The 16,787-nt window shown below is 38.9% G+C and overlaps 2 protein-coding genes and 1 pseudogene across 2 annotated transcripts; 2 read left to right on the top strand and 1 right to left on the bottom strand.

The window, feature by feature from the left end:
* Positions 1-505: 505 nt before the first annotated feature.
* On the bottom strand, positions 506-1,488 carry LOC111805981 (protein DOG1-like 4). The gene has a single exon (XM_023691292.1). The coding sequence runs from the start codon at positions 1,232-1,234 to the stop codon at positions 554-556; it is 681 nt and encodes a 226-aa protein (XP_023547060.1). The 5' UTR covers positions 1,235-1,488; the 3' UTR covers positions 506-553.
* LOC111805494 lies at positions 1,233-6,478 on the top strand (annotated as a pseudogene).
* An 829-nt stretch (positions 6,479-7,307) lies between these two features.
* Positions 7,308-13,302, top strand: LOC111804914 (protein DETOXIFICATION 48-like). Its single transcript, XM_023689744.1, has 4 exons — positions 7,308-7,428; positions 7,518-8,274; positions 9,445-11,441; positions 11,548-13,302. Exons 3-4 carry the CDS (start codon positions 11,268-11,270, stop codon positions 13,084-13,086), a joined length of 1,713 nt encoding a protein of 570 aa, XP_023545512.1. The 5' UTR covers positions 7,308-7,428; positions 7,518-8,274; positions 9,445-11,267; the 3' UTR covers positions 13,087-13,302.
* The last annotated feature ends 3,485 nt before the right edge of the window (positions 13,303-16,787 follow it).

Here is a 16,787-nt window from a genome sequence, read left to right as displayed (position 1 = left end):
ACTAGCTTCAACGCTTGAATATATTATACTATAAATAGCGGAATATACTATTGCTGGATATTCCGTTGCTTGTTATTCTTCTCACCTCTCACTATGCCACCTCAGCAACTGGGACTAGAATGATTTCGCATCTGGCACTCTCGATTTTGTTAGCCCTAGAGGTACCAAACTAACAACGACATTCCAACTTGATACGGATCCTCACCTCCCACAACCGACCCATCATTTTTTAAGCTGGTTTTTTAGGTGGGCATAGGTGGACACACAACCAAAAATAAATCCCGCTATCACTTAATAATCATGGAATCCCGTCCTATTAGTTTAGAGACGGCTTATTCCAGCTTGTAATGAGTACCAAATTAAAGTACTCACAATTTTAATGCTAAAAAAATAAAAATAAAAAACAAAGACAAATTCAGTAAAAAAAAACAAGTAGCTAAAATAATGATTAGTTTATAAAAATATAAAAACAAAGNGAAAATTGAAAATATTTGAAGCATGAAATGGGCCATGGAAATGGGCCTTTGTATTGGTTGAGTTGAGCCCATTAAATTCAATCTCTCTGAAGGCCCCATCTTCTAATCCGCAATTGAAACCCGACCACCGCCGCTAAAACCCTCACCATCTGATCGGAATTCAGAATCTCCACCACCGTCATCACCGTCGACCCACGCAGCAAATCCGCTCTATCCGCAACCCTCAACATTCCCATCTTCAGCTCCTCTATCGCACTTTCCATTTCGCAAATCTCTCCATCCACAAGCCTCCCAGCTCCGACCCGCCGCGCCAGCTCCAACATCGGCGGCGCCGCTATTGTCTCCTGCAAACTAGCCATAGCATCAGTCAACTCCCTCTCATTCCACTTGACCTCGGCTCTGACCTCGTTCAGTCTAGCCGATTGCGCTGGGGTCAAGTCGTTGACGGCGGCGAAGAGGAGGCGGATGAGGAGGGAAGGCTTGAAGCCAGAAATCCAAAGAAAGGTGCGCTCGAAAGAGGTTAGCCACGGGGCGGAGAGGACTTGGAAGATGTCTTCGGCGGCGGCCTTGGAGAGCTCGTCGTAGTATTGCTGGTAATGGGCGAGGACTTGGGCGATTAAGCGCAATTGGGCGTCTTCCTTGTCGTTGCTCTGTAAGGCTGCGGAATCGAGAAGCTGTTGGAGGAAGGATTGTTGGGTGCTGAGCCAGGATTCGTGGAAATTGTGGAAATTGGGAAGGACAGGTTGTGGGTGTGCCATGTTTCGCGGCGGAGCTGCCGGTGAAACTGGAACAGGGGAGGTGGTTGGTTGGGTTAACTGGAACAGGGGAGGTGGTTTGGGTTCGGGGATTTATATAACCAACGAAGCTGAAACGTGTAAACCGGTGATTGGAGGGCGGAGAGTTGCAGAGCGTATCGGCGCCGTGTCGGTTCGGCAATGGCGGTCGTCAAATTGGGAATATGCCTTTTGCCTTCGCCGGTTGGTTTTCGAGTTAAATCCAATTTCCTCGCTGCTTGTCGGGTTGCCGCGTCAATTCCTCTGACACGTAATTAAATCTTATTATTATTATTATTATTTTATTTTAAACAATTTCTCATGTAAATAAAATTGAATGCTTAAAAATTTTATTCGAGACATATTTTTACGATTTATCTAAAAGTTTCAAAATTAATTAAATATTTTTTTAATTATAAAAATTTTATTATATAAAATTAATTAAAAATTTATTTATTGAAAAAAAAAATAATAATAACCGACTAAGCCATCTCAATATTTTTTTCTTTTAATTTAATTTATATTTTTTGTTTTGGTGTGAAAACCATAAGACCTCTCACTTTGACTAATGAGTGTATATATAATATATATTTAATTGCTGATTGAATGACGTCATCTATATCCTCTTGAGATCCCTGCCCTCATTTCCTTTTATAAAAACTAGCTTAATTACTAAGTATACAAATATTCCTTTTATATATATATATAGAGATTTGTTTGTATGTATATAAATTATTTTAAAGATCCAAATAACGTGTTTCACATTGATCAATCAAAGAGAGATTCAACAACTAAAAGAAAGATCGATTCTTTGGGATCCTTCCTTTCTTCAAACGGAACGAACAGAGATAGAATCAGACCGATTCCCTAAATGCTTTTCTGGATATTCCTCAATGTCCCGGCTATTCACGGAACGTGAGAAGCAGATGAATAATCATCCGCTTCCGGAAGAAATCGAAGAATTTCTCGGGAATCCTACAAGATCCATTCGTTCTTTTTTCTCTGACAGATGGTCAGAACTTCATATGGGTTCGAATCCTATTGAGAGGTTCACTAGAGATCAGAAATTGTTGAAGAAAGAACAAGATGTTTCTTTTGTCCCTTCCAGGCGATCGGAANTTGATGGGTGTCAAGGAAATTGTGAAAAGAACGTGCTCGAGAGAAGTAGGAGAGCAACTGGAAGGAGGTATGAGAAATTGATTCGATTGACTTTGTAATATAATACATATCATATAAAGAGAAAAGGTAGATCAGGGGTATGTGCTAGACGAACACGACTCTCCACAATTGTATAATATTGTCCACTTTGAACATAAACTCTCGTGGCTTTGCTTTGGGCTTCCCAAAAGACCTCACATCAATGGAGAGAGTATTCTTAGATTATAAACCCATGATCATTTCTTAAATTAGCGGACTTTCATCATCCAACAATATGTACGAGTGAGTTTGGTTGAATTGTTTCAGACAAACTCCACATTTTCTCATTTTTTTTATTATTTATTTTTTAAAAAATCATAGTTATTTACGTTAATAATAAAAATTTAATCAAAAGCAAATATCAAACATTCATATGTCACAATGTAACACTAACATCTGTTAGTAATATTAAGTATTTTTAATTATCATAACTATTAGACAGTAAATTTTATTTTTTGGTTGATTGAATTGATTCGACAGAAATGTTAATGATTTATGAATTGAACCAAATATTTAAATTTTTAAAAAATGAACCTAACTCAAATTGACGGTTAAAGTTGAGTAGTCTGAGTTGTTCGGTTCATTTGATTTGTTTTAATCTAACAATATAAATAACAATACGATTGTATTTTTGGGTATAAGAAGAATCACATAATAATATAATACGAACAATTATTTGGATAATTTTAGCCCTTGGCTTCGTGGAAGGTGGAAACGGTGGTTCGTGTTTGTTGTTTACTTGTTTACATTTGCATGACGTGCCGTGGACTGTGTGAGCGCCGGAAATGTCAATGGGCTCAACCTCCTTGCTAGGGTCATGGCTCCTTCTGTCCCCTAAGCCCACCAATGTGCTTTTCCATTAACCAAATCCTAACATATGGACAAATGATGCATCTAAAACATACAAAATTCAAAGCCTAAAAATGAGGTAAGTGACCCGAACAAGAGCGAATTAAGCCCATTAGCTCGAGCACGACCTCGAGGGTCGATTGAGGCTTAAGAGGCCAACCCCATGTACGATCATCCTTGTGGGGTCCGCCTCGATAATATGGACAACTCTAAACGTGGTTAGCTAAGACTCATGATAGGATTACCCATTGTCAGTTGTCTATAGCGCATGTCAATCTCCTTGCATTTGCATTGTATCTTTTTATTACTTTCATTTATCATTTTTATGGTGTATAACATTTCGGTAGAATCATGTCTAGGTCTGATAAACCTGAAATGTCTCGTAATGTATTCTAAAATAGTCATCAATTCTTCTTACATCGAATTATATGTTATCTAAACCATATATATATATATATATATACCCTAAAACGTTGCTTTCTTCGATTTGAGACAAATCAGATTCTCCTCTGTCCCGTTTTCTAAAGTTTTTTTAAAGTAGGGCTCGAGATTTGAGCATACGTTGTCGATGGGTATTTCAGTAGTGAGAGTGCGATTATGACACATATCGTCTATATGACCGACCCCACATGGGATTGGTCATACCTAATTAAGTTGATCCCTTTGAAAGTTTGTTAGAGTCTCATATGTCCATTACGTGACCATTAATTCTCATATGAACGACCCCGCATGGGATCGGTGTTCCTCACGCTTGGTCTAGTCTCATGTGGCTCTGTGGACAGGTTTTCGGCCTCTTTGTCCAGTCGCTCGTTGGTCACATGAGCGATCGCTGCACCAGCCGATACGGATTCTTTGTGATTGGGTTGGATTCTTCGTGGTCACGTTAGGCCTCGTGCGATTGGATTCTTTGTGTTTGGTTTGCGGATTCTCGTCGTCGCTAAACCTCTTCTTATCGCTATGTTGTTTGGTATGACGTTTGAACTTTGATACCTCTGTTAGTGTATCATTAGTTGAAAATGTTTAGTTTCCTTCAACTGTTGTTAGGATGCCTTCCAATTTACTGAAGTAATATGCTACTAATTTTAGGATTAAGGCTGGTAGTGTGTGTTTATATTGTGATTTCTCCGTTATAATTCCAATGTATGTCATTATTAATCTCTAAGTTTCCCCGCTTGTTCCATTATTTTTGTATGTAGTCAGAAAAACTAAAGGTAGAAATCGCGATTCCATAAAACCAAGGGAGTTTAAATTCTTAAACTGTGCCAAACTGCAGAAGCTTTTAACAAGTTAGTCGCGTATAAAATATTTGTTCTGTAATGATAAATTAATGTGAATCTTGAAAGTTTATTGTTCTAACCAAAGCGATCATTTGTGGTACCTGCTTGTGGCTGTGACATATTCTATTAAACCTAAGAAAGCTCTTATGTTGTGTGGACCTTGAGACACGTATGTTTTCAAAAAATTAATGTTGTGCTAGGTAAGGATTATTGAAGGAATCGGGTGGCAAATGCTTATTTTTCTCTATTTATCGCCACTGGTAATGTTTTTGGGTATGCCACTGGATCTTTGATGGCTGGTACAATCTCTTGCTGTTTACTCTTACCTCTTAATGTTCCGTTAATTGTGAAGTCAGCTTTCTTGATTTTTATCGTGTTCATTGCAATTAGAACATATTTTAGTGTATTAGTAGCTCAAGAGCAACCTCTAGTTTCCAGGGACAGGTCCTCCTTGGTTTTGGACTTTTAGCACCTCTCTGGGTATATGCGGGTAATTTTTCTTGTCAGTTCCTTGACAAGGATGGCATGGTTTCCAGTTATAATTATTATCTTTTTAATACTGATTGGATGGGTAGAGAGCTTTATGGTGGCAAGCCAAATGAAGGACAGAGTTATAGTTCTGGAGTCAGAATGGGAGCATTTGGTATAACTCTGTTGTCCTTGGAATAGCTTCATTACTTATGGAGAAGCTGTGCAGAAAGTGGGTGCTGGTTTTATGGAGAATCTCTAATATTTTTATGGCTTTATGTTTTCTTACTATCTTGGTCATTACGTATGAGGCAAACAATATGGGCTACATAGGTCATGACCTCCCATCAAATAGTATTGTATCAGCTGCATTGATTATCTTTGCTCTTCTTGGTGCCCCTTTGGCAGTAGCAGTTCCTTTCTTGTATAAAATGTGGTCGCACATGTTTTATCTTACTTCTTTTTGCCCCTTCTTTCTTGTCTTAGCACAAATAGTACTGCCATTAGATGAAAACATGGAGATTTCAAGGATAAATTTACTTGTATGTCATATTGGATTTGGAAATTTTAGTCTACATTAAATTAATCAGTTTGTGGTGACGCATGACGGAGGTTCAGATAAGCATCACTTTTATTTGTTTATTGGAATACTTCTTTGCAGATTAATTACAGTGTTCAATATGCCATGAACTCCTCGCGTGTTGAATCTTTACAACTTGATCAAGGCAGGATTGATGTTGCCTTCTTCAAATTTAAAACTAGAAGTGTTTGTTCATATTATGTAGAAGCTATGCACAATATCAACCAACATCAAAGGGACAAGTAATCTATAAATAGTCTTTATACTCACTGTTACCAAAGTCATTGACGAAATGCATGGAACCTTCTATTGCTGGAAGGGATATAAGTGCAGTTAACATGGGAAAACATGAGTCCTCTCAACTTGTATCTGCAAGAAGGAAAACACTGAAGGTTTTATTTTGAAATAATGAAGGAACATTACAGTTCGTGCGCGCTGTCTTTAATCATTTGATTTTGTTAAATGAGAAAGATTGTCAATTTTGGACTGGCCTTTTTCAGGGACATACTAAGACAAACTTCTCTTGAAAATCCAGTTGTGGATATCCCCGTTGGTCAATTTGCCTTTTGTCTTGGGAAAAGATTTGGAGATGCAGATGATATACATTTCCATGTGGAAGAGATCACAGGGAGAGGATTAGAGTTCGTCCATATCTGTAGTCCTGGACTCACTATCCAATATGTAATGGATGGTAATCGAAATAAAATGATTTGACATAACATTTTGTTGTTTCTTCAAAGCTTTTTGGTCGTTAGTGGGCCTCTCTGTAGGATTCAATCCAGCTGAAAGATTTGGCTGTTGCCTTAGGTAACATTGTCAGGAACATATTTTGATCTGTAAGATATGGTAGACTTTGAAGGCCATAGTAGTAAAACATTTTAATCTTAGCTGAACTTTTTTTTTTTTTTTGTGTCATAAACCTATGCCACATGATTCAATTTAAATTTTGAGGAAGGGACAGTTCTTCTCATAAATATGTGGTCTAGTTTTACATCTCTGGCTTAAAGATAAAAACAGTATAGCAATTCTGCGGGATAATTATGTTTCACAAAGCCATTTATTTTCTTGGTCCCATACATTGTGCTTCTGTCTGCTTCAGAACAGAACAGCAGGGTGGGGCTGGTTACTTTGTTGAGAGACAGTAATTGCATGAGACATTCTGAAGACTCAAAGCTTGTTTGGGATTGCACTTGAGTTTTTTTTCCTTTTCTCTTCTTTTTATTTAAATAATAAAAGTCAAGCATTTAGTCTCTAGTGCATGTCATGTCCTGAAAATGTTGCATATGCAGTTGTACTTGCAACCCAATTATTTTACCAGTGGAGGGATTGCATCATCTAGCATTAAGAAATTCTTTTAACTAATTGATCTAATATTGGTAAAGCTATTTATGTGAGATCTTATGTTGGCTGGAGAGGAGAATTTAGGATTTTTTAGAAGGTGTGGAAACTTCACCCTAGCAGATGCGTTTTAAAATCGTGAGACTGAGGATGATACGTAACGGGCCGAAGCGGACAATATCTGCCAGTGGTGGGCTTAGGCTGTTACAAATAATCAAAGCTAGGCATCGAGCGGTGTACCAGCGAGGACACTGAAACCGAAGGGGGTGGGATTGTGAGATCATACATCGATTGGAGAGGGGAATGAAATATTCTTTATAAGGGTGTGGAAAACTCTCCCTAACAAATGTGTTTTAAAACTGTAAGACTGACGGCGATACGTAACGGGCCGATGTGGACAATATCTGCTAGCGGTGGACTTGCTGTTACAATTTCAATCACCATATTTGCTCTCATAACAAAAAATGGTGGTAGAATGCTATTAGTAACTTGTCGTCCATTTTTTTCTTAACCATTTTGTAGTTATCTTTTTCACTAATTTTATTGTTTCTGATAATAGGTTGTGGTGTTCCTGAGATGTGGACCATAGGATCAGCTGTTTGGTGGTGGGAACTCTCCAGCTCTTGCTCTGGCAGCACTTGCAGCCTTTGCAAGTGGCCTCATTGCCATCTTGGCTCTTCCTCGGTCTAGTGCTCAGAAGCCCAGAACCCTCACATGAGGTAATCAGCTATATCCGTTTCTCTTTTTCTTTTATAGAACTTATCATCTCATTGGAAAACCGTTCAACTCATCCTACAAACTTGTAAACAGCTTTAAATAAACATTATGAGACTCTGTTTATACAGGGTTTCCCCTTTTAAAAAGTTCCCTTAGTTGATTGTCAGAATATTTAAAAAGCTTGGTTGGTGTGCATCTCATACATGATGAACAAGATAATTGATCTGAATTTTGATGCAAATTGCATTGGGTTTGGAAAAGCTTGTTTAGTAGATTTCAGTAGGAAGGAGGTGTGGTCTATACATTGGGGGAGCGCTGGTGTGATCATTGATGGGTGCTTTATATTAGTAAGCGACAGATGAGGTAAAACAAGATATTGATTAAGCAGACATACTGGCTAGTCATTGATAATTATGGAATTAGCTGTCACCAAATGCTGAGAGAGACAACTTATCTGCAAACAGTGAGGAATTTGCTTTTATGAACATCAGTCCCACCTCATGGAAATGTTGCTTTATGACAATTTTTGCGTTAAAAGTGGGGAAGCCTGAGCTGTGGATTCCAAAATTACTCCGAGGACTAGTTTCTTACCAACGAAGGTAATGCTTCTGATTGGGAATTATTCCATATGAAGTATCATTTTCTTCTAAGCCAATATTTAGTGCGTTGGTGGTTCAATCACAATGTATTGGATTCTCATTCATTTGTGCATGAATTTCTGTATGAGTATGCTGGAATGTGCTTGGTGGGCAACAGTTATTTAGTGCATTGCGCTGATTGAAACCCTGATGGGGACATTTCTTTTATGCTTTTAGTTAATTTGTTAAAGAAAGCTCAAGCGATTATGAGCGACAGTATGCTTGGATAAATTGGTTTTATTGTTATTAAATGTTCATTTTAGCTTCTCTCTGATCTTGCATCTACACGTTAGAATAAGTTCCCCATGTTTGATTCCATTGACCAACTAATGTGGTTTTCTATGCTTCCTGAAATGTATGATGAGAAGTATCATGAAATGGTTGTTTGGAGGGTAATATTCCTTTGTTCTTTGGCCATCTTAAATGGAGAGAGCATAACTACAGAATAAAATTCTTTTTAAGTGATAACATAATCAGTGCTTGAATTCAGAAAACACAGTGGGAATACAATTAATACATTTTCATTCCAGAAAAGATACTGCCATTGATGAAGAAAGCATGAGTGCTATCCAGTTAAATACATTTTTTTTTCATGTGTGGTGAAAGGAGATGTTAGGTCTAATAAGTTGTTTAGAATCTTGTTATAGAATCAAATTTTCAATTGAAAAGAACGAAGAGAGCTTGGTATGGAGGAACGATGGTGAATCTATTCCAGTGTCTGGAAGGGTATAATCTTTATTATTGGTGTCAAGTTTCTGTCTTGTCAACTTCTGCAGATCGTTTTCGAGAAACTTGTTTTGGCATTTATTATTACCTGTTTGCCATGATGCCAATCAAAATTCTGTATGATCTCCATTAGAACAACTTGGTATTGATTAATTTGCTTTCTGATTGATGAGGAAGGGAACAAGTGCATGGGCATCAACATGTGATACTTTTTGCTGCTTCTCAACTTCTTTTGCTTCAATCCTGTTTGGGATCTAGAATTTTATGGACCCCTCCCCCCACCAATTTTGCTTCCCCAAACTGCAAAAAAATTCAATCTGTAGTGTACTTACCGACCTGTTTTTTTTTTTTCCTTTTATAATTTTTTTTATCTTTTCTTACTTGAATTTATTTGTTTTTGTCCAGAGGGTTCTGTTGCTTGATACTTACCTTTCACCCATATCAACTGATAGAGCCAAAGACACATGGGATCTGACATTGGATTGTGTTATGAGTTTCAGAGATGTAATATCCTATACGAAGGAAAAACTGGTCCTTGTGCAGCAGCTGCTGCTGCTGCTGTTGCTGCTCAGAGGGTGGCTGGGTGGGTGGCTGGGTGATGATGATAGGGTTCTGTGCCTCAGGTAAGGACACAGTCCCCCAGCTGCTCTTCCCTCTAGAGAGACAGACTCATCTCTGTAGGGAGAAAAGGGATACATATTTAATGGTTGTAATTGGAGCACCTAAATCTGTGTGTTCCCTTTCTCCCATCTGCTCCTTCATACAGCCATTCCACTGTCACCTTCCCCATTAACATACCATCAGGTGGTCCCATTCTTATGCCCTCTTGCAGCACCACACCCATGAAGAATCCTGTTTCTATTTAATCCTCTAAAACCAACCAAATAAGATGACAAACAGTTCTTGGGGGGGATTTTTTTCCACGCCCTTTCCTTCCTCTTTTTGCATTTCTAAGCATCCTGTGGTGGATTTGACCCTGAGAAATTCACTACTCCTCCCTTGGTTTATCTGCTCTAAGCCCAAGTTACCCACCTGGAATAATAATAGGTCCAAATGAGCAAATGGAGTGCAGATGTTAACCCATTTCAAGTATATGTTAAATATTATTCCTCCCAATCCACATCCTTCACTCCTTTTTATCTCATCCCCACGACCAAACCAAAATCTGTGAAGAACAACATGAACCGTCACCACAGAATATCAAGGATAAAGTTGTTTCAGAACATATTTTGTTCTCTTTTCCCCTTCATTCTTGACCAAGATCGATAACAGTCGAACCACTTTATCGATTTTTTTCGTTGAAATTGTTACAGACACATGGAGTTGTGGTTGTAATAATGGATATGATGATTTCCCACATGGGTTGTTCAAGAATCGGACATGCATGTTGCTTTTGAACATGCAAACATCTCCTTTGCCTACGAAGATGATAGAAGCTATAAGCCAGTAATCTTCCAGAGAAAGCACCCCCAAAAGAAAAATATAAACCACCAGTTTATATGCTCCCTGTCATTTCAAAGAATTTTGTTTCTCGAACTCCTCGTCCACTTGACTTTACAAGATAAGTTTCTTTTATCCCTTTCAGCCATATTTTCAAAACTCAACCACAAGACATTGTAGTGTTAAAAAAGATTATCCACTCAGTTTCCCATTATGAATATTAATTCCCACTACTCACAAAATTGAATAAAATTTCCCAAATGGGTTTGTGGCGGTTTCAAAATAATCCTTTTCAATTTTCAATTGCCTTCACTTGTACCTCAAGATAAGATAAAAGAGGTTTGAAAATCTTGGCTCCCCCATATCCCATCTGTTTGTTCTTGTGATGGTATGATTTTGTGCTAATGGGGTCGAAAAGTTGATGAAGGCTTTTAAGAAGGACAGTCGGCCCCTAACCTTTTCTTTCTTGTAAACTGTCGTTGATTTATAGAGACACGTTCGAAAATAGGACGGCAGGAAATTTTGTGGGGGGTGGCAATCCCTCTATTTATTATATAAACCCATTCTCCCATTCACTCTCATCATTCCATTTCGAGAAGCTCTTACAAAGGAATACACAAAAATATCAGAGAGGAGGAGAGAGAGAAGAGGAGGAGAGAGAGAGAGAGAGAGAGAGTCATTTACTCTCAATCTTATATCTATCTATTTTATCCCTCAAATACAGATATCAGATAGAAGAAGGAATTAGAACAGAAGATTGTGGTAGCTAATAAGGTATAGGTAGAGCTATGTGTAACCCAAAACCATCTCCTCCTAACTACAAAACCAAAACCAACCTCATGACTGCTACTCCCAACAAGAATTTGGACAATATTAATTGTAGTAATCTTCATAATAACAATCTTCTCAAACCTGCTGATGATCAACTTGCTCAGCTTCATACATTTCCAACTCTTTCTGAGGTAATTTCGTACTAATAAACAGAATCTCCTCGACCCCAGAATGAAATTGTTTTCGTTCTTTACTAAAGTTTTCAACTTTGTGTTTTTTTGTTCGTTATGTGTTCAGGCTGTGGAAGAAATGAAGGAAATAGGGAAGATTTCTGGTCCAACAGCGGTTACAGGGCTGCTTTTGTACTCGAGAGCTATGATCTCCATGCTTTTTCTTGGGTACCTTGGAGAGCTTGAACTTGCAGGGGGTTCTCTCTCGATTGGCTTTGCTAACATCACTGGTTACTCTGTTCTCTCTGGGTTGGCCATGGGGATGGAACCCATTTGCGGCCAAGCTTATGGAGCTAAGCAATGGAAACTCCTTGGCATAACGCTTCAAAGAACTGTCCTCCTCTTACTCACTTCTTCTGTTCCCATCTCCTTCATGTGGCTCAACATGAAGAGAATCCTCTTATGGTGTGGCCAAGATGAGGAAATCTCTACCGTCGCTCAAACTTTCATTCTCTTCTCAATTCCGGACCTCATTTTCCTCTCCCTTCTTCACCCACTTCGAATTTACTTGAGAACTCAAAGCATTACCCTCCCATTGACTTATTGCTCTGCTCTCTCTGTTTTGCTCCATGTTCCCCTGAATTTCCTTCTGGTTGTGCATTTCAAAATGGGGATTTCTGGAGTGGCCATTGCCATGGTTTGGTTCAATTTGAACGTCTTCTTGTTCCTTGCTTCTTTCGTTTACTTCTCTGGAGTTTACAAGGATTCTTGGGTTTCTCCAAGTGTGGATTGCCTCCATGGATGGGCTCCTCTGCTTTCTCTTGCAATTCCTACTTGTGTCTCTGTTTGCCTTGAATGGTGGTGGTACGAATTCATGATAATGCTTTGTGGGCTTCTAGGAAATCCCAAGGCCACAATTGCTTCAATGGGGATTTTGATTCAAACCACTTCTTTGGTCTACGTTTTCCCTTCCTCTCTCAGCCTTGGTGTCTCTACCAGAGTTGGAAACGAATTAGGGGCAAATCGACCAGCCAAAGCTCGCATTTCCATGATCGTCTCACTCGCCTGCGCCGCCGCACTCGGCGTGGCGGCCATGGTGTTTACCACTTTGATGAGGCACAAATGGGGCAGATTTTTCACCAACGACGCCGAGATTTTGGAACTCACAGCGGTGGCATTGCCGATTGTGGGGCTCTGTGAGCTGGGAAACTGCCCACAAACCACCGGCTGCGGGGTGTTGAGAGGAAGTGCTCGGCCGACGACGGGAGCAAACATAAATTTGGGGTCGTTCTATTTGGTGGGTTTTCCGGTGGCGATTTTGATGGGGTTTGTAGTGAAATTGGGATTTGCAGGGCTGTGGATTGGATTGCTTGCAGCTCAAGGTTCATGCGCTGTGATGATGATTTATGTGCTTTGCACAACAGATTGGATGGTTCAAGTTGAAAGAGCGATGCAACTAACAAAGGCTTCTTCTAATTGCAATCCGCCATTGCTGCCAATTTCAGCTTCGTCTTCTTCTTCTTCAGAAAATCATCGTAGCAGTGAAAACGGTAAAGATGAAACTCAGAGTATGAAAAAGATGACAAATTTGGAGCAGATTTTGTGCAGTAATCATGAAACTGACCCTCTCATACCCACTGCAGCACACACTACTACTGTTCATTAAGGTCTCAGTTTTCCTTTTTCTCTTTGTAATTTTTCCTTCTTTCTAATTTTTGCCCCCTCCCGAGGAATCCTGATGTGAAAACCCAATTTATTTAACCGACCCCACCTGTTGTAGAAATCACTACTTTCTTCATTTTCTTTTTTTTGGGGTTAAATTATCAGTCTCTGCCAATGCCTATTTAGTTCTATACTTTTAATAAATTCCTAATTTCTTATGTATTTCAATTTAGGATAAATTATCCTTCTATTTTAATCTTTCCTATTTTCACATTAATTAAATAATAATCGTACTTAGGAATAGACGAAAATTTTAAAATTCTAGGTTCATATTTTAACGAACGTAGATTCTTGTATAATGTACACTATCACCCAACCCGAACAACCAAATTCTACTTATACTAAAAACGTTCAACTTGAGCATAGAAAATTTAGTAAAAATTTTTGACGTTGAAATTGTATGAACCAAAGTGAATATAGTTTAATCTTTCGTTTCTTCATGTGATCACTTCACACAAGGGACTCTCGTGTGTGTATTATAAGTTGGGTCATTATTATGGGAAGGATTAGGTTATTTAGGTATGTAATGTCCATAATATATTATTAAGTATGTTAAAAAAAAAAGGAGAAAGGAAAGGGAGAGAGTGGTAGGTTGTCGGTTGTTTGAGAGGCTTTGTATCGAAAGGAATCTAATGTATGTATGTGTGTGGTTTTGGCCAAACTTTTGTTATGGGTTTCTTTCCATATCAGGTAAGAACTTGTACAATCCCAAAAAAGGCATTGCTTTTCTCTCTTCTTCTTTTTTTTTCTATTCAAATTTCAAAAAGATAGATACTCAGCTCCTACTCTCATCACTCTCTCAAAAACCCACAAAAAAAACACAAAATAATTAAAGGCAAGAGTAAGGAATTTGTTTGCCAAAAGCAGAGCCCTTCANTCAAACAAACAACAACTCACCCACCAACGTAACTAGTATGATATTGTCCATTTTGAACATAAACTCTCGTGACTTTGCATTTGGTTTCCTAATCAATGGAGATGTATTCCTTACTTATAAATCCATGATCAACTCCTTATATTCGCTCAAGTTTGCTCGTTTAAGCTCTCATGCATGGAGAATTGATCTCTCATGCAAAAAGAAGAAAGAGAAAGGGTGTATTATTATTGATGAAGAAGAAGAAGAAGGAGAAGGAGATGGGTGGGGGGAGGAGGGGGGGGCCTGGTTGCTTGTGAAGAAACAAAATGAAGCTAATATTAATTATTATATGTGGGGATGTGGAGTTGTTTGGTGACAAGAACTATGAGCAGTGTGTGTGTGTGTGGGTGTGGCTCTGATTCTGAGCCCTCTCTTTTCACCTCCACACAATACCCACCAATAACCCTATCTTCATTCTTCCTTCCTTCCTTCTAACCATTAACATATACCTTCAAATATCATTCTTTCTAATCTTTTTAAGACTTGTATTTTCGGATTTTCCCTCAATGTTTTTAAAACGAGGGAAGATTTCACACTTTTATAAAAAAATGTTTCATTATCCTCCCAACTAATGTGAGATCCTCCAATTCACCCCTCTTCGGGGCTCAGCGTCCTCTCTGGCACACGCCTCGTGTCCACTCTTCTTCAGGGCTCAGCCTCGTCGCTGACATATCGTCCAGTGTCTAGCTCTGATACCATTTGTAACAGTCCAAGTCCACTGCTATCACATATTGCCCTCTTTGGACTTTCCTTCTCGAGTTTCCCTTTCAAAGTTTTTAAAATGCGTCTGTTAGGAGGGAGGTTTCACGCCCTTGTAATTCGTTCTCCTCCCCGACGAAGTTAGAATCTCATATTTCTTATTAAGAAGGGATGAGTTTTCTCAATGATTCAAAATAGTAAAGGTCAAATCTTTATAATAAAATCAACCTCGCTTTGGTTTCAAAATGGTAAAAGGAAGGAGAAATTGTTGAAAGAGGTGGCGAGTGACGCGCTCATCCCAGAGACTTCAGCTTAAGAAAATTGGTACTCGCGTTTACAGCCGAAGGATGGTGTGATCATTTTAACCAACGGCAAACGAAGCAAGTGAACGTCAACTGCGGCTGGGGCAGTTGTCTACCCATTTTGATTGAAACTCTATCATCAGATGGAAGAGTATACGGTAACTTTCGTACGTGCATGACACATGATACATTCTCAGATTAAATCCTAAATATATTAGTCTAATAATCACATGATCTTTTCCACGCCCTACCGACATTATTTTGATATTTAAAAATACAATTATCAAATCAAGAACAAACTTATCTCTAAAAGATAGAAAGTAGATTGTTCGAGCAATTCTCAGGATAATAAGTTCAACAAACGTACAGTAAAAGATTCAAATAGTTCGACAAAATATGCCAATTATTTAGGTCATGTAGCACTGACATCCAAGCACAAATGATTGGCGTGAAAGTTCGAGACATGTTGACCAACATGGTAGCTGAGACAGTTCAACAAAAGAAGAGATGTACCCGTACCTTGTTCCATCACCTGAACTCCACGACAAATTTGTCATCACCTGACGGTCACACGTGAAATGTCGAGGTCCAGTTGACTCGATTAGATAGACAAACGAGCATTATTTGTGGGAATACTTTAAAAAAAAAAAAAAAGAAGAAAAAAAAAAGGATCTAGTACAAACTAAATTGTACTTGGAATTTACCCTAGAGGGCTTGGAAGTTATTGTCTTTAACCTAATAATAATAGAAGAAAGTTGGATAAATTGAGGACTTTAGGGTCAATGTGCCGTACATTTGGTACTGATGTCTCTCAGTTTAGGGTAAGTGAAGTGGAGGGGTACCCCTCAAAGTGGGCAGGATAAAGGACACCTTCCCCTCTCCCCAAATAAGTACTGTCCTAAATGTTTCTTTCTTCATATCTTCAACCCTATATCATCCCTTCAATATCATATCTTTACCCTTTTTCTTAAGGTACACCTGCCCTTTCTTTTTTATCTCCGATCGTACTCTATTCGTGAACATAACTATCTTCATTATTACGAGACTAACACTGTTTCGAAACGATACAACACTGTGCAAAAGGGATGTAACAACTCAAGCTCACCGCTACCATATATGTTCATCTTTGAGCTTTCCCTTCTGGGCTTTCTCTCAAAGTTTTAAAATACATCTCACCCATCAGAGAGATCTTCCACGCGTACGGACACGCCTAAGGGGGAAGGACGCATGCTCACGTGCTACCATATATTGTCCTCTTTGAGCTTTCCCTTCTGGGCTTTCTCTCAAAGTTTTAAAATGCACCTCACCCATCGGAGAGATCTTCCACGCGTACGGACACGCCTGAGGGGGAAGGACGCATGCTCACGTGCTACCATATATTGTCCTCTTTGAGCTTTCCCTTCTGGACTTTCTCTCAAAGTTTTAAAATGCGTCTCACCCATCAGAGAGATCTTCCACGCGTACGGACACGCCTGAGGGGGAAGGACGCATGCTCACGTGGGGCGTGCTAGGAACTCGAATTTCCTTATACTGATGCATGGGAAACACAGAGTCAGGTCAAGAGAACGATGTGGGTCGTGCGCGGCGTCTAGGACATTACATGGAAAAAGGTCGATTCTCTCGAACAATTTGTCATTTCACCCGACTCGAAATCATTCAGGCATATGTTTTCTATACAATCATTTTATGCTCGGAATAAATTATATATTCTATATCGCACTTTTATAT

This window comes from Cucurbita pepo, chromosome LG11, assembly GCF_002806865.2.
Source record: "Cucurbita pepo subsp. pepo cultivar mu-cu-16 chromosome LG11, ASM280686v2, whole genome shotgun sequence".
Classification (NCBI taxonomy): Eukaryota; Viridiplantae; Streptophyta; class Magnoliopsida; order Cucurbitales; family Cucurbitaceae; genus Cucurbita; species Cucurbita pepo.
The sequence above is the reverse complement of the archived record's forward strand: the minus strand, read 5'-3'. Positions and strand labels throughout refer to the sequence as shown.

Coding starts and splice junctions, on each gene's coding strand:
- LOC111804914 (XM_023689744.1), top strand. CDS start 11,268: ATGTGTAACCCAAAACCATCTCCTCCTAACTACAAAACCAAAACCAAC. Junction 11,442..11,547: donor CATTTCCAACTCTTTCTGAG/GTAATTTCGTAC, acceptor TTATGTGTTCAG/GCTGTGGAAGAAATGAAGGA.
- LOC111805981 (XM_023691292.1), bottom strand. CDS start 1,234: ATGGCACACCCACAACCTGTCCTTCCCAATTTCCACAATTTCCACGAA.